Source organism: Crassostrea angulata, unplaced genomic scaffold (assembly GCF_025612915.1).
Source record: "Crassostrea angulata isolate pt1a10 unplaced genomic scaffold, ASM2561291v2 HiC_scaffold_152, whole genome shotgun sequence".
NCBI classification, from domain to species: Eukaryota; Metazoa; Mollusca; class Bivalvia; order Ostreida; family Ostreidae; genus Magallana; species Magallana angulata.
The window spans coordinates 16,477-35,000 of NW_026441707.1; the positions used below are offsets into that span (position 1 = coordinate 16,477).

The following is an 18,524-nucleotide window of genomic DNA, read 5'->3' on the forward strand; positions in this document are numbered from 1 at the left end:
TTTTTACTTTACCCAAACCCCATGTGCTTGATCGTTGTTGACAATTACCCGACAGTTACACTATGAATCTTTTATGTTGTCATTCTTTTGGTTTGTGTTCTAGCACAAAAAATCTGTGATTATGGGGTGCACATACTACGAATGAAGTCTAATGTTGGACATTCTTTTTACTGCACACATTTTAAGCTCTATGTTTGTATTTACACGTGTGCATGCCATGCCACATGGTATATACACTGTGCATAGTTTTGGATAGTATATAAATAATGACAACACTGATTTAAATGAAGTAAAACGACTTTTTAATACTTTTGTAAACTCTCAAATTAATAATTTCATTTAAACAGATTAATAATACTTTACACATTTACTTTTCAGTCAATGTTGTAAATATATTTCTTGAAATGTTAACAAATAACAATTTATAACACTATAACAAGTTCTCTTCATTCTTCATTTCTTTTCCCCCCCCCAGGAACAGTGTACACATTAATGTGCAACTGGCCCTCCCCAGCCACATGGAATGATGAGCCACAGAAAAGAGAACCACCACCAAGCATAGTACTCTCGGAAACTTCCCTTACAGCTACAAATGAGGTGGATGCTGATGATGGAGGGGCTGGAGAGGTCAAATTGCATTGACTTACCACACCAGTCGCAACTCGCTGTAGTGTTTCGCTGTATTGGCGGCGCTGAGAGACAGAGGGTGCATTTACGTAACTTTGGATACTTTTCTCATTCCGGTGGCCTGTTACCGACAGGATCCCAAGAGAGCTTACCCCAGAATGGGCTAGTACAGTAGCTGTGGTGGCACGAACACAGTGATTTGTGTAAGTTAAAGACAATCCAGCAGCTTTGGAAATGTTTGACATCATATTTCCAAGTGTATGATATCCCATGGGAGCATTCACATACCACACATCATAAGCTGGCTCAAAACTTGTCAATGGACGCTGAAAGAATGCATTGTTTTTTGGATTACGCTTTGACAAATATAGTTTTAATGATTTTACTGGACATAAATCGGATTCAGGCAATGCGTAGAGTCGTGTGTCTTTAACAGATTCTCGAGAGTCAACCCCATGATGTGTTTTGTCCGCCTCGTTGTATGACATTGTGAAGTACTCTCTGCCAGTATCGTCTTTGTGAAGGAGAAATGACTTGGGAGTTAATTCACGCAGACCTTCCCTTCCTCTTCTACAAAAATGAAGCGTGATCTCAAACCAGACCTTCCTTACAAGTGAAGTGGGATTGGTGATGGACAAAACCCCCGAGGAGTACATTTTCTCCAAATCTCCATTAGAGATTGGTGGATGGTGTTTTGTTTTGTCAGCCCCTTCCCGCTTAAGGGATTTTACTATTCCTATTAAAACATGATTTGAAGACATGAATTCCTTATCTTTCATTATGTTGATGGTGCGGGAATAAGGGGGGCTTGTAAGATGTCGATTGATACCGGCTCTAATGGACACCAAAGCAGATTTCGAATATTGGTTTCCGTTTTTCGTCCGTGCCTCAGCATAGAAACAACGTAGTTCCTTTGCCAGATCATCAGAAGAAAGCTCCTCAAAATTCATTGATTTTTTTTTCTGGGAAAGCCAGTCTAAATGTATAAAAAAGAAATCGTTATGAAAGTAATATGAAATTATTATAAAAATAACATACATTTTTATAATCAATTATTTATTGTAGTTGTTTGTTTTTTTTTATATTAGTCAAACTTGACTTGAATTTAATAGTTCACATTTTGTTCATTTTCAGGGGGGAGAAGGTTATTTGTGTTATGTACAATAAAATCTTCAGACAGTGTCACATGTTTTAAATAAGATGTTTAACGGCTGGGGAGGGTGGGTGATGAGTGGGAAAAAGGTTTTGTGTTATTTATATCTTCGAAGGAGGAATGGGCTTTAAGACATGTAGTAATTTGTTTAATATAGCCTACAGTATAATTGGATGTGTTTGATATGTATTGTGTACTGTAAAATTGGATGTGGTACCTTTGAAGAGCTTGACAGCCCATGTTGTCTGTTTAACAGTTGTCGCCTCCATGCGGGCATTTTCTAACTCCCGCAAATTCTCCTCACTGCTGGTAGCAAACCTTTCTGTTTGAGTGGATTCAGTGGGAATATCATCCATTTTCGTCAGACAGTAACAACTGAAGCTGCTGCTCAGCATTGTCTGGGGTTGGGCTGGAGGGGGGGGGGGGTAGATGGGCCTCTGTAACAACTCATTCCGAAATACTCGGCGAATTTCACCGGTTACCAAAGAAGCAATAACATATTGCCGAGCAAACGTACGATCAGGCTGATGATAATCTATAATCTGTACCCGTTCTGATTTATAATAAAAACGTTCTCCAATAGGCAGAGGGTCAACTTGTTTGTACATCGGCATGTTTGTTTACATGTACATCGATCGCAGACTATCGATCGGCATCGAATGCAGACGATATATTTTTCGATGAATGAAATAAACAATTAAATTATTTATGAATTTTTTTTTATTATTAATTTAGATTAATAAATTCAATAATTAACATATTAATTTGTTTTTTGTATTTAGACGAACAAGCTGTGAAAATGTGTCGGGGAGGGTCTTGGAACAGCCGCGATTAGCTCTTTGAAATAAACATTAAAGGGAATACACATCGCTCGAAAGGACACCTACCCGTGTTATCAATGTTTTTTTTTCATAAAGAGCAAGTTTTTAAGTTATAAACTCATGATCTATTCGAGTTTGGTATGTGTTTAAAATCTGATAATTTACTGATGACGTTCGTGGTATATTGGAGAATAATGTCCGCGGCATCTCTTTGATCTCGGCAATAACTGTAGTAGAATGTCTAGTACATGCAAAGAATAAAATCAAAGAAGATGGTATGAATAAGGCGTGTAAAATGTCCACATGAGGAATGATTAGATACGGCAAAATTAAAATATCATTAAATCTGATACTTTTTTAAAAAAAATAATTAAAAACAATGTATATTCAATGTAACATCGGGCTGTAATCTTTAAATATTTCAAATACTTGCAATATATTGATTTAAACTGGCGTATGCGTATCAAAACCTCCTAATCGTGTAATTTAATAACTTCAATGCATTTTCTTTCATAGAGTGGGTCTGAGCTCAGTATTTTTTTTTTACAGTCTAAATGTGGTTTAATGGAATTTAAACCGATTTTAGTCAACAAAAATGTGGAGAGATGACCCACTACAGTTCAAAAATGTCATTTTGTAGCTCAACAATTGAACGTTTTAGAAATCACAGGATAAATCTCTGCCATTCAGTCAACTGAATGATAACTGATTGGTCTGGAAAGGTGACTGAATGGCACACATATGCCATTCAGTCACATTTCAGTTACCTTTCAGTCACCTTTCAATTGACTGAATGGCAGAGATTCATCCTGTGAATATAATACAAGTCCGTAAATTCGTGGTCATAGTCTCATATAGCATTTAAACAATACACTTTGTTGTGAATGAAATGGCTCAGTGCTTAGAGCACCAGCCATTAGGAAACTTTATAGAACTTGGGTTTTTAGGTTGTGGGTTTGATACCACCAAAACTTAAAGATTTATTATTTTTTTCTTATCTTTTTGAAATATTTCAAACTGAATATAGTTAGAAATTACCATTTTGTAAACTTGTATAATAACATATCAAATATATCTAATTGAAAAAATGCTAAATTTGAAATTGTATATTTTACGACTAAACCAAAAGGGCAGTTGCGCCATCTTATCCCCCATCTTCTTTATATACACAGCTGTACGGTCAGAAAAACGTGTGTTCAGCAATAATTTTGTTTGTTTGGTGTTTTTAAAAACTTATTTTGTATAATTATTTAATATTTGTTGTAAGATTACTAGAAAAGTATAATGAAGCAAGTAATTTATGCGTGTTAAAGTGTACTGAGAAGCGATTAAATATACATGTACATGTGACTTTACCGAATTCATTCAAATGATTTTAATAAATCTATAGCTAAATACAATAGAACAAATGTTTAAAACGTTGATTAATGAAACTGCCGCGACCGAATGTGGTATGATATTTTTTTAAATTTTCATTCACTTTCGTTGTGAGCAAATGGAAATAATCCACTAAAGTCGAAGATAAAATATTGATTTACTCTTCTGTTTCATGATGACGTGCATTCCAAAAGCAATACCAGTTTTATCAAACAGGTTCTTGTAAACCCATTCCGTTTTCTTTACACCTAAATGTATTAACTGACTATGAGGAAAAAAAGCAAATGTGATGATCCACAAGACTGCAACTTTTTTCCCGTGAAGAAAATGAGGGAAAATGCTGCCGAAAGGGACAATTAACATACTATATGTATGCCCAATTAGTTAGTAAAAATAAGTATTTTATCATACTAAAGCTTTATTTGTTCTCGTTACTTTGAGAAATCTACAATATATTTAAAGCACAATAGTCCAATCCACACTTTTCAAAAGTTGTTCCCCTTTGCGGGGTCAACCCAAAGGTCAAAAGGGAAAAAACCGAAATTCCCCCTTCTTCAAACAATCAAATAATTGGGCGTACTGTGATGAAATCGCTTTGGATTTGATTTATTCATTCAATATGTGGTGGCAACCATTCAAACGGAGTTTTAATGTCAACTGATATAGATACAAACATATTGATACAAAATATAGATACAAATTTCTATACGACAAAGACTCCTGTGATAAATCTTTGGGTTATTCCCAAAAGATGACGACCAAGAGACACAGCATTTGTAAAGTGTAGAGTGAGATCACAGCTACGATTTTCACAGAATTATCCATGTAGGAAACTCACGACCAGTTGTGCGAGTAAGCGTTAAGTATATGTACATGTATGCGATACTGGCCGCGGTTTTCGACAAAAATAATTATCATACATCACTCATTGTTACATGTAATATGCCACTTTCAAACGACGCCACCGTCTAACAGTACTTTCAGTACTTTGATTAGGAATGACGTGAATTATAATTATTATTGAAGGGCGAACCGTACGCGCATAATTTATGTGCATGTTTCATTATATATTAAAAGAATTTTTCAATCAGACCCTCAAGTTTTTACTATATCAATAACATATTAGTAGACATTTCTATGGAATTTCTCGCTGTGTTGATGCACTTATACATGTATTTAAGAACGAGTAAGAACCTTACACAGATAGTGCACATAAACAAGGTTTTTGTTTCCTCTCTAATCTTTGCGATTTTGGTGCTAGGAATGAATCACTTATTATCATCTTTAAAAAAATTCCCATATTTTATTGATAACCTTTTTATCGTTTTCATTTATTATATAAAAGGAAATAAAATATGATTAAAAAACAAGTATATAAATGATAACAATAATGACCTCCGGAATATATTAACTTGAATTTAGATTATAAACATCCCTGTTTTAGTCTTAAAAAGTTCAATGAATAATGTTGACCGTATCTTTACCGCTAAGCATGTTATTTGCTCTTAAATATTACCGCATTATACAACCTGAAAAAATTACTTTAATTAACAATTATACAGACATTATTCTTTTTATTGTTCAATTTTATTTTTCTCTACGACTTTTAAATATAATTTGTATTTACAGCGTGTGAACCAGGATATTTTGGCACATTTTGCAACGTGTCCTGCCCTCCAGGAACATTTGGTAACAAATGTAGCGACAGATGTTATCCAGAATGCACTATGATATTGTGTCATCATGTAAAAGGATGCCAACACATTACCTATACATCATACACGCCACTGATAGGTACAATACTGAAATCTATCTAGTTAATTTGGTGGAAAATAACTTTAACGCCTAAATGGCTAAAAAAAAGTTTAGCATGTGCTACTAGCTATAATGTAGTAACCAGATGCACCAACTATTCCTATTTTTGTAGAGCTAATGTTTCATACAATGATACCATTTAACGGTTGTTTACCAAGATAAAGCCCAATACCTAAAAATAAGTAGTAATTCATATAGTGAATGAAGTACTAAATTTAAGAAATATTTCCTTGTATATTTTTGGATTGGTACAAATACCAAATTTACAAATGATAGGCAATAACACCCACTAAATAAAAACAATTCTCAACTTGATTTTCCTCAGTGTTTGCATATTTAAAGTTTTGTATGATTATCAACCCAGTTTTCTTAAAAATATCAAATGCAAAGCTTACAATATGTCACAAAATCCTAACATTTTAGAGATTACATAAAATAGGCTAGGAGATTTGAACGCATGTCCATTTTTCTATGGAAGAAAATGACGCGTAACATCAATCACTGTTTTTAAAGTTTTATTCTAGAAAAAATGTTTTTTTTTCTAAATGCTAGGTGTCTGGGGTATGATGCATGTAACATTTCTGTGTATATGCATGCTAAGTATTACGAATAATACAACTGAAGACTAGATAATTATTTTTTTTCTCGATCTTGGACATTGGTTTTTTAATCTCTTGAATTTATATTATCTAGTCAAACAACGACCTTGACGATTTTATTTTTGTTAAAGAGTAAAAACAATGGTGAAAGATTCCCCTCCCCGTATTTTTTTTTTCAGAATTTAAAAATAAAATGTTGATCAAATTGTTAACTTAAAAAACATAAAATTAAATTTATTAACCATCTCCTTAATTTGAATGATAATAATTTTTGTAAAACTGAAAACACGCATTGAAGGGTCATATCTTATTATTTTTAAAAAAAAATATTATAACTGATTCATGTACATCTCAAAGTTGACTAAAATGTAGGTTCTTAGTTTATTAAATGTCGAATGATTGACATCGTCATTCCTTTGAAGAAGATATTGTATAGCTAGCTAGGCAGATGAGGTATTTTCATTACCAACGGTATATATGGGGTGTTTTTTTTTACATATGATGGTTATCTAGAAACAGAAACCACAAAACTTAATATCTTAAATAGTACGAAGCATATGACCGTTGACACGACTTTATCTCTAACAGAAAAGCCTCTGCAAAACAATGAACTTAATACAACTTATTTATTGGTTGGTGTAGGGGTCTTTATTTCTATGATTTTATTCATAATTTTAATAGCGAGTGCAGCTCGCCGGCCCGCAGCGCCGGTGCGAAGCGAGCTCTACCGGCAAGGCGTGTGTGAATAGAAAATTCGGATTATTTGCACATTCATTCAACATATTTTTTTGGCGTCAGTAAATCGGACCAGTAATGCCTTGTTTTAATCGTCCCAGTAGTTCCCTGTAATTATGGTTTTCCATTTTCACACTCTCACGAGAACAAGTATATGCATTGTTACTGCTAACACAACGCAAATTCGATTACATAAGACTAACGGAGTTATCGTCCTTTCGAGTGACGTCAAAATGGATTTCTTACACATTGATCTGACAGAATTTGTCGGCGTCAGTAAATTTCGACCAACAATGCAATTCCTCAATGTCGGTCGATCTCACTAGACTGGATACCATCTCGCGAGAATCAAAGTAAATTTTTGAGAACAGATAAATCGTGTAATTTCAAGAACATCATGCTTTTTTAGTAAACAAAACAATACTTTTCGCGTAGTTTTTTTTTCAGTGTGTTTTCAAAGATTCATCACACCGTAGTCATTCTGGGCAAGGAAAAGATTACAAGACCATTTCATCCTCCAGGGATTCAAGTCATTTGTATCGGCATATGGATACTGTGTACCATGAAATTGATGAATGTTTGGAGTTGATGCCAATGCCAGCTCTTCCAAACGCAGTAAGTAGTCTACACAGCAACACAGTTCCGTCAGATTCCAAACAAACATCACATCTGAAAAGTAAAGACGACGGTGTTCAAACCAGCATCTTGCATCTATCACCAAGCAAAAAAATCACATGTTCAAACACGGACATGTCAACGTTAAACCCTCTACCTGAATGCGTTCTTAAAAAAAGTGAATACTGAATACAAAGAGGAGACTATTCTGTATGTTAATTTCACTGAGTGGTGAATGAGAAATATATTCAAGAATCCACTATTGGCAAGGAGTTGGAATGAAGTTTTTTTTTTTTAGCAGAAAGCTTATTACAGTTTTATATTTACCATCCGGGAAAACTCTAAATAAAGAGAGAGAAAAGCAGTTTACAATTTCTAACATTTTGTAATGTACCATTTTGCACTGTAAAAATCATTACTGCGTTTTTAACATATTGTTCATTATAATGATATTTTCATATTAATAAAACAAAAACCAGGGCTGTGCAAATGTTCGTTTGTTTTAATGGCATACAAATGTTCTTGATGATGATTTATATTATAGTATTTTATATTGGCAGTGTAATTAAAAACAGCATACAAAGATAAGCATAAAAACCCAAAATTCCTCAACAAATGCTTGCTAACTATTTATTATTCAAATGTCATTCTAAAAAGAAAAAGATTTACACGAAGAAGTATATTATATAATGACGGTTACTGGGTTATACTGAAAACAGAGAAACATTCGCTCCCGTTTTATGTTCCCCATTTTCGCCATCGCTGTCAGCAGGCGAATTTTAGAGTGGTGAAATTCAAATGTCTCCAACTCTCTCCTTTTAAACACAACTGTGTCTGGATGAATTCAAGATGAGGGAACCCGTTTGCAAGTGAAGTAGGGCAAAAATTAAACGGGACCAAAAAAAAAACCCTGTATACATAAAATTGTCTCCACATGACATGGTTACTAATGAATTCTGTACAAACAAGCATGAGGCAAAATAAAGTGGGGTTCGAATCTTTCAATGTAAATTATGATGGAATACGTTGTTTTATTTTAGCTTGATGGTCTTCTGATTGTCATCAAAGAGGACATTAGGCCTAAAATCCTGTCTATTTAATTGTTTAGTGGTATTATAAGTAAGAGTGTTTTTCAAACACTATCTTACATTCATTTGACAACTGATGTCAATGTGATAGCTTTCTTTTTTAAACTTCCGAAAGCAAGGGTGACGGGACAATATTAGAAACACAAGGTGCATGTAAATATCATTCCTTAATAACAATTCGACCTAAAACACAAATACGTCCTGCATGCTTGCAACCCCGTCACCATCTGTAAGATTTTTATATGAGCATGTTCGGCAAATTGGTTTTCTTTTTATAAACAGAGCGATTCGTTTAACGTTGTTCCGCATAATTCTTCATTAGATAATGGACAAATTATTACAAATATATCTTACTTAATATCTTATTGTGTGAACGTTTTTAGGAATTCAGTAATGATTTCGCGATTCTCTCCTTACGAAATTGATAGTTCTCTATCGATTTGAACCTTTTTTATTAGCTTACCTGAGATGAGAGCTCAAGTTAGCTTTTCCGATCATTTTTTGTCCGGCGTCCGTCTGTCCGTCCGTCTGTCTCTCTCTCTCTCTCTGTCTGTATACTTTTTATATTGTCGACTTCTTCGCAAGAACGAAACGGCCAATTTCAATTAAACTTAGCACAAAACATCATTGAGTGAAAGGGATTCAAGATTGTTAAAATAAAGGGACATGCTTCCTTTAAAGGGGGCATAATTAGGATTTATTGAAAATTTGTTGATATTCTCAATCTAAGTCTTCTTCTCAAAACCCATTTGCCTAGAAAAAATGAAACTTGTGTGGAAGCATCAACAGATAGTGTAGATTAAGGTTTGTTCAAATCATGGTCCCTGGGGGTAAGATGGGGCCACAATGGGGGTTTATGTTTTACATAAAATATATAGAGTAAATCTTGAAAAACCTTCACAGAAACCAATCAGCCAGGCACGCTCAAACTTGTGTGGAAGCATCCTAACTTATGTAGTGTATATTTAAAATTGTTAAAATCATGACCCCTAGGGGTGGGGTGGGGCCAAAATTTGGGTCGAATGTTTACATCGGAATATATATGGTAAATCTTTTGAAATCTTCTCAAAAACAACTACTCAGCCACGAAAGATGAAACATTTTTGGAAGCATCCTCAGATATTGTAGATTAAAGTTTGTTGAAATCATGGTCCCCAGGGGCAAGTTGGGGCCTCAATATAGGTCAAAGTTTTACCTAGAATATAGATTAAATATTTACAAATCTTCTTCTCAGAAACCAATCAGCCAAGAAAGCTGAAACTTGTGTGGAAGCATCCTTATGAAGTGTAGATACACATTTGTGAAAATCATGACCCCAGGGTTAGAGTGGAGCTACAATGGGGGATGAGTCGAACTTTTACAAAGGAATATATCGAGTAAATCTTTTAAAATCTTCTTCTCAGAAACTAATCAGTCAGGAAAGCTAAAACTTGTGTGGAAGCATCCTCAGGTAAGATAGATTAACGTTAGTTAAAATCATCGCCCCCGGGGGTAGGATAGGGTTACAACGTCCGGGGGGGGGGGGGCAAAAATTTACATACGAAAGTTTTTAAAATATCTTTCTCTAAAAACCAATTGCCGAGAGAAGATGTAACTTTACTGTAAGCAACCTTAGATAATGTAGATTTAAGTTCTTTGAAATCAAAATCTTTGCAAGGATCTACATATATTATACTACATTGTCAAGATAGTTTGTATTATGACTCCGTTAAGGTCATTTTACTATACCTATTGTTGCTCAAGTGAGCGATGTGGCCCATGGGTCTCTTGTTATTATACAATCTATACTACATCGACTCCCATTTTAGATTATATGTACTTTCAATAGGCTGTGTAAGTGAATCTCGCACGGCGCGAGATTTAAAAGAAAACGTCACTTCCGAGAACCATACTCATGGCGATATCGTTGTGTTATTGGGCCTCATATACTGAGGGGCGCGTCAAGCTTCAGCGGCGATCGGAAAACTCTGTGAGCAGCGATCACGTCCTGAAGTTTGTTTTCGACGAAGAAAATCAGTACATTACTGGTGTAGTCCAGGCCAGCATGCTGAATGTGGCGTATAAAGTTACAGTAAGTTGACACCATTCAGACATAGAGTCAGGCAGATGATCCTGATATTCATTGTTTAATGATAAGTCAGATAATATAAATCAACATGCACGAACATGGCTATGAAATATATATAATTATATTGGAACAAACTATGACAATCTTCTCAATTGTTTTGACCTGTACATCATGAACCGGAGAAACCATGTGAGTGAGAGGAAACTCGGAAAATTAAATTGTTAACTGTTTACATAGTGTATATTTACCGATACGTGTAATTGTACTTAATCATACACATTCATTACATGTATTATGTATCTGTCGTTCACTTTAGATTGAATTAGATGATGACACAGTCAAACGATCGACGTGTGAATGTGTTATGAGAGACTACTACTGCCATCATGTTGCTGCTGTTCTTCTTTTTGGGTAAGAACATTTAATCCATTGTGAATCAATATTCTCTTAAACTTAATAGTTTTATTGATTTAAAACTATTCTAAAACAACATCATTTCTTTTTTTTCCTTTCAATAGCTACAAAAATGTCAGCAAGACTGACATCAGATGCAGTTGGCTAAAGCGCCCAAAGTCTCAACCCAAGAAAATTGAGACAATTGATGAAATGTATCCATCGCCAAATCCAACATACAGGTAATTTCTTAATATATACTAAAAAAGATTATTAGTATAAATATTTAAATATACTTGGGTATACAAGTACTGAAGTGAATATAAAAAATATTTTGCCAATATTTTTCAATGTATTTTATTTATATGAAACTGCTTGACAGTGCTCTTTCAAGGCCGTTTGACGACACCGACCATGAGGCATTATATCAAATGCTAGGAAATTTAGGGCGATTTACTGGTATAATTATGGTTAACTTTTGATTAAAGTGTTTTTGTAAACAGTTGTGTTGAAGAAGGGGTTTTCACTTTTCAGTTTTGCGTTAAAAATTACTTCCAAAATACTTCTGGCATTAGACCAGTTCTCGTCAAGTACAAGTTAGGACTATCACATATTTTGTATAAATTCGAGATGTAAAAATGCACTGGCAAGAACTGGTCCCATGACAATAGTTTTTTTTTCCTTATTTTTATGTGCAGGCATAAGCAGTCTTTATAAAACTTGATTAAATGGTACAATGTACTTCTTTCTTTGTCCTACCAGCCACCCCCTTATAATATTCATAGGTCATCTGTCAGGTTTGTTAAACAATTTTTGAAAATAAAGGGGGAAACTGACCATTTTTGTAAAGATTGCAATTCTGCACAATAATTATTTTTATATTATTGTGTTTTTCATACTTGTTTGCCAAATATTTCCTATTGAAACTATAATCTACTCATTAGTAAACATACTTTAACTGAGAAATGTTGACTCAAATAGCTCAAATTATCTTTATTTTCCTTGCTAAATTTTGATTGTTGAACACAAATATTTCCTTGTTTCCTGAGTCAAAAGAAACTTCATATAATCTTAATTACTGAAATGCATATTATTTAAAAACAACAGTAAGTACTAAATAACATAAAATTGTCACATGTGTTGGCTCTTGATTCATACATGTATATACTAAACTGTACAATAAAATTCTGGAAATCCTTGGCTTGCAAACTGTGTATTTTTAGTTACAAATTACCGTGGAATCATTAAAACTAATGGTTTTTCGTGGGTATCCCTGACCCACGAATTGACATGCCAACATATGTCTTTTTATTATAAAAAGTAAAGATATCTTTCCACTACTAAAGAGTTACCCATGAAATTACATCCCAATGAACAAGTAAATGTTTAGCTATCCACGAAAATTGGCCTCAAGCTTTCTGCATTCCACAGTATGTTCCTGCATTCAAGATATTTTATTTGATTTAATATCATGTACCTGTAATATATTGACTGTATGACTGGTTTTCATACATGACTGTACTATACTGTTTATATAGTGTTATACAATATTACTCATTCCTCTGTTACCTTTTATACCAGTACCGGTACTAGAGAAAGTAATATTTTTATAAGTAATAGTCTTGACTCTTAAAGTCTTATGCATTTTGTATTAATGACTAATCATTTTATTGTTTTTCTGTAATAAATATAATTATTTTTTAAAGCGCTCTACTGGATCCTCTCTCCAGAAGTTCCTGTAGAGAAACCACCAGTGCCATTGTTTGAAGACCTTCTGCTTTCAGAAAGCTTTCTGCATGCTGAAGACCAGAACAATTGGCTACGTACACAACTCAAAGTCACGGAGGACATTATAAATACGACAGCTGAAAAAACCAAGGGGCAGAGAAATAATGCTGTTTGGGCCATTGTCAGAAAACTGAGGATAACAGCCTCCAATTTTGGACAAGTCTTAAAGGCTGCAAGACGGAAGAGGTATTTTTTGCATTTTATAAAACAGCAGAAAAGAGGATGTCCACTCTTTAATGACTATGTTTACTTTCTCCCTTTAATTTTAGTTTGGACTTTTAGTTTGAACACTGCTCTTTATATTGTCATATGTACAATGTAAGTTGAAAAAAATTACATGTAGGTTCTTTGGAAATCATCTCAATGTTGCTAGTTTGGAAGTGAATTTTTCTTTTAGGATGAGCAAGTCTTTGTTGAAAAGACTGCTCTCTGCATACAACCTAGAGAGATGTCCTGCCATTTCATGGGGGATAACGAACGAAAGAGCGGCAATTGACAGCTACATACTCTTAGGGGCTTCTGTTGAAGAGACAGGTAGACTCAGATTAATATCTCAGATTAATAAATTACTATACATTGTATTATTAGTTCTTCCAGTCAAATGTACTTGCAGTAATTTTTATGGAATATATAAAGCAATATGAGCTGTATTTTTTATAATTTTATTTTGCTGCAGAAACCTGCTAGTATGATAAGTCTGCATGTTACTTAAACTTTTATGGTGAATAAAATTTGAAAAATTCATAAATTTTTGTCAGAAGAAAGATTGCTCTTATAAGGAATAAATAGCAATTCAATCTTTGTACAGGACGACAATAATTCAATTTTTTTCCAATTAAGGCTTCTTAACGGCTTTTCACACCAAAATACAGCTTACAGAATTTTAAAACCATGATTTTTTTGGTCATTTTAGAAGAAAAACACCTTTTCGTAAAAAGAAATTTCAACATGAAAATCGCAGCTCATATAGCTTTAATATATACAATATTTTTAGATGATCATGTCAAATTGTACATTTTTAGTTCAAAATTTAAAAAAATACTTAGTCTATAAATTTCTTAAGAATTTTATACTAATTTTAGAAATTGATGCTCTGGACAATAAGTCATGTGATCTGTCCCAGAGAAAAAATATCAACTTCTATGAAAAATATTGTATGTGTTTATAATACATGTAATAATCTTTAATTTGAAATTTTGCAGGAGTTTGGCTACACGAGTCCGGCGCTATAGGGGCTTCTCCTGATGGTATAGTCACCCATCAACCCCATTGTTCAGGACATACGGGAATACTTCATTTCCAGACAGAGGCAGCGAAATATCTAGAAGCTGAGCTAATTGAAGTAAAGTGCCCTTACTCGGCTAAAGACATGAAGATAAAAGATGCAGTTGAAACAGTCCCTGGATTTTTTCTTGGTATGATTAAATGTTTGATGATACATTTTGTACAGTATTACCCATCCTTCTTTTCTTGAAAATGTTTTGTCTCTTTACATTTGATAACTACAAGTATGAACAATGTTTTTTTTTTTAGAAACAGCAGACGGGTATTTGCACCTAAAAGAAGACAGTGATTATTACCATCAAATTCAAGGGCAGCTTTACATCACCAAGAAGAAATGCTGTGATTTAATAGTATGGACACCGACAGATCTGGCTATCATTCGCATGGTAAAGGACATAAATTGGTCAGCGAACATAGAGAAACTCATCGATTTTTATTTTGAAAAGTTCATACCAGAAGTCAACAAGAAATAAATTGTACAGTTTGATACCCATCTGCTGACTGTTTCTGGTGAACTTACTTGTAAGAGTCGTATTCACCTTTAACATTTGTATCATGAACAAAATATTTCATCATATTACTGAAATTACATGTTGTTTCTCTAATAATATTCTTTAAACAAGTATGCCAAATACTAAACTGATTTAATTAAACTTATAATACATGTACTTGTTATTTTTTGTATTGATTTTTTTCTTTAAAAACACAACCGAGTTAGTATGAGGCATATGTATGAAGTACTGTATACAGGGTTATTTTTGCCCCTAGTTATATTGACCTTTGATACTTGCAAAAGGTTTCGCCAAGTTTTGAATTTGCCCAAAAGCAGATTTGTCATAAGTGTTAATAGTTTTATTTTTATTCATTCAGTTTTAAATTCGCCTACGGACAATATGGTAATTAAACGGGGGCAAATATTTCTCTGTATACAGTATTTTCAAGAAAATAAATGAAAATCGCAGGCACAGATCTGTTTTATATTTAAATATTATAGATTAAAGAAAAATCTAAGCACATTTGTTTAAACAATGTGTCAAAGTGCATAGTGATATACATCTCTTATCAAAACTGTTTACATAGCTAGCAAATATCATAACCATTGACTGCTACACCTTTACAAAATGAAAAATAAACTGCTGACATAAAATAAATATTAAATAATTTTTTCATAGAGATCATCATGTAAAAACCTAATTAATGTTTTTCTTTCAATATGAAAACAACTTTCAAAAAGTTTTAAGCAATCTCTTTGAGCAAAGGTGCTTGAAGGTTTACCAAACATGCACACAGCTGCATTATCTTTGTAGACAGTGGACGGTAGTTAGCTGGTATGTGGTTCAAAATTTGGTAGTTCTTGAATCGTTCATTCACTCTCTCAACATGAATTCGGTTTCTAGCAATCTTATAACAAAGTTCGGCTTCTGTACTTGTAAACCGAGTCTTGTTTATCAAAAATGGAGGAATATTGAGTTGCACACCTGATGGCATTTGGTCATGGATATTAAAGCCTTTGTCAGCTAGGATAAGATCTCCTGGTACAAGGTTTTCCAAAAAATGTGAATGTTTAACAATGTTGGCATCCGACACAGATCCGGGATACAACGGTGAAACATATACACATGAACCATTGGGTGCAACAGCTGTAAGCGCTTTCACCGTATGCCGACTTTTATAATTGCTATACGATGCACTTTGTCGATTAAAGTCCGAAGGAACATCCTGTGTTATTTCTGTACAGTCAATTGATGCTCTAGCAGAACCGAAATCTTCAAACGATTTTGGCATGGAGCCCTTACATTTTAACTGACTGGGCATGTCTACTCTAACCATAATGCCCTTATAAAAAATCTCATGCAAAGCACAAATAATAGTGTTAACTATGTTAGAGATTGTAGCTCTACTCGTGGAAAACCTGTCTGCTAGGTCAAGATCCCGTAGATTGAGTCGCAGTTTCATCAAGGTTATGAGAACTTGATCTTCCAAACTCATATTTGTGACATTCCATCCTGAATAATAATTCAGCGGTTCAAATCTCTGCAAAGTGGCAACAATGATCTTGAAAATGTCATATGTAAAGGATGTGTACAACAGCATCTAAAAAGATAAAATAATATATTAATTTAATTAACAGTAAACATATATATACACCTTTGATTCCCTAAATTCAATTTCAACCTGTTACACTTTTAATACCATGATAATCAGATATCATTTTTGAAATGTAAATTTTAAAAAATCACATTATAACAAGCTGGAAAATATTTTTTTAATTCATGAACATGTAAAAGATTATTACATTTCATGTATTTCTTACCTTTTCTTGGTTATTTTTCATGGCATCAACAGACATTACAGGCCTTGAGTTCTTCAGCCTCTCAATATCAATTTCTAATGTCCTTATCTCTATTTCAAGTTCTTTTATCTAAGCTATCAAAACAAATAAAAGAGTGAAATAAAGAAATATTCTGATTGTACAAGGATTATCAAATTATCACCAACAAGTTGTGTTATAAACATGTATAACATGATTTTAGTAAATCAACAGCAAAGTTTTCTTCAATGCATTTAGAAATCATTATATGTATTTTTTTAAAATAAACTCACCCTGACATTCATTTATTTTGGATGCACACTGGAAAGAAGGACACAGGTGGAAGTATGGATGGTCAAGTGCAGCACTACTCTCTGCTGTAAAGAGCACCGAGCTTGGCTCCTCGACACCACCCCTACATGTACCGATTGTACATGTACTCTCCACTGTAGGCACCTTTTCAATTTCTGCAAACTTCTTCCTGTAATTTTGTTGTTATTTCTCCGTTTAAATTTGTCCCATAACAAAATAATGTGACGGTTTCATTTTGTGGTTTTAAATTAATAGTCATTCATTTTGACCAAAGACCCATATAAACATGATATTAAATAAAATAATATATAATATGTTATATTTCTCTGAATTTCATTCATATATAATTTATTTAAAACAGTATTTATTGCAAACATAATAATTCAGCAGAAAGAAAGAAATATATTCACCTTTTTCGAATGTCAGCAACGTCTGGAAATTTTGGTTTAGAATAAACAAATATGCTGGGGCCTTTGTCCTTGCAGCCTTCTTCGAAATGACAGCTACATATGCGGTCCCCTTCGTTCCATTCTCTGTCAGCACGTCTAAATTGACACAAATAAAATTGTAAACGAAATCTGTGCACTCTCGAAGCATCAGGATGGTTTCAGGTCGTTACTTTCAGTGTCAGTTCGAATTTTCTTGAAATTTAATATAATGAAATTTTCAATGTTTTTCAAAAGCAAGCCCCTAAAACGTACCTGCAGAGCTCTATCCACTTTTTTCTTAATTTTACATTGGTTGGAAAACGAAAGAGATGGCACTGTGTGTCGTTCTTACTATGTCGATCACTCCTGTGGTTGCACCCAAAAGCAAAACAAAACACCATGGTTCCCGGAAGTGCTCTCTTGGAAAGGAGGCGCGCGAGACTTACACAGCCTATACTTTACCCAATAAATATAATATGCATATATTAATTCATGATCATTCTTTGAAAATCATTTTTCTAACAAGGAATTTTTTTTTGATTTAGTACACAATTAATGCATGTTGCATGTGTACAGTGCAGCATATATATTATTACTTAGATTTTTAAATTGGATTCTTTTTTTTTTTTTTTTTTTTAGATCTGTGAGCCTTTAGCACTTGCTTATGTATTTTGTTGGACTTTTTTGCAATCTATTTGGCAAAATGCACTTCAGCTAATTCAAGTACAAAACTAACTATAATGAATATATTTGATTAATATACTCAAAAAGTATGTAATGAATGTAATCAGCACTTATTTGTATTTTTTTCCACAAACTATTTTAAACGTTGGATAGCAAAGAAAAAAAGTAAACATCCGAGCTATCTAATAGCATACGTTTATTTTCGATACGCTTCGTTAAATCATTTCCTTTACCTAAGTGTTCTTCATGTCAATGTCTTCGTAAGTTTAACAAGCATTCTGAGAGTATTGCATAAGCAATACACGTCCCCTACCGGTTTGTGGAAATTGTGAAAACAATGCACTGTTATGTAGAATATCGAACCCGAACATTAAAAAATTGGAATATAAAAAATTAATTTTCTCGAAAATATGTCAACCAGACGCT

General features: G+C 33.5%; 3 protein-coding genes across 4 annotated transcripts; 1 reads left to right on the top strand and 2 right to left on the bottom strand.

The window, feature by feature from the left end:
* Window positions 1-446: 446 nt before the first annotated feature.
* LOC128169592 (uncharacterized) lies at window positions 447-1,767 on the bottom strand. Its single transcript, XM_052835706.1, has one exon. The coding sequence runs from the start codon at window positions 1,665-1,667 to the stop codon at window positions 447-449; it is 1,221 nt and encodes a 406-aa protein (XP_052691666.1). The 5' UTR covers window positions 1,668-1,767.
* An 8,892-nt stretch (window positions 1,768-10,659) lies between these two features.
* Window positions 10,660-14,836, top strand: LOC128169589 (uncharacterized). Of its 2 annotated transcripts, none has more exons than XM_052835702.1 (6): window positions 10,660-10,901; window positions 11,215-11,309; window positions 11,417-11,533; window positions 13,477-13,613; window positions 14,282-14,494; window positions 14,613-14,836. In XM_052835702.1, exons 1-6 carry the CDS (start codon window positions 10,725-10,727, stop codon window positions 14,834-14,836), a joined length of 963 nt encoding a protein of 320 aa, XP_052691662.1. In that variant the 5' UTR covers window positions 10,660-10,724. The 2 variants fall into 2 exon arrangements, with proteins under 2 accessions (XP_052691662.1, XP_052691663.1); XM_052835703.1 differs by lacking the exon at window positions 10,660-10,901 and adding an exon at window positions 12,998-13,265 and having other exon boundaries at window positions 10,970-11,309.
* Window positions 14,837-16,319: 1,483 nt separating this feature from the next.
* Window positions 16,320-17,864, bottom strand: LOC128169590 (uncharacterized). Its single transcript, XM_052835705.1, has 5 exons — window positions 17,688-17,864; window positions 17,397-17,531; window positions 16,968-17,155; window positions 16,678-16,790; window positions 16,320-16,457 (listed from the first exon to the last, which is right to left on the bottom strand). Exons 1-4 carry the CDS (start codon window positions 17,813-17,815, stop codon window positions 16,786-16,788), a joined length of 456 nt encoding a protein of 151 aa, XP_052691665.1. The 5' UTR covers window positions 17,816-17,864; the 3' UTR covers window positions 16,320-16,457; window positions 16,678-16,785.
* Between the last annotated feature and the right edge of the window lie 660 nt (window positions 17,865-18,524).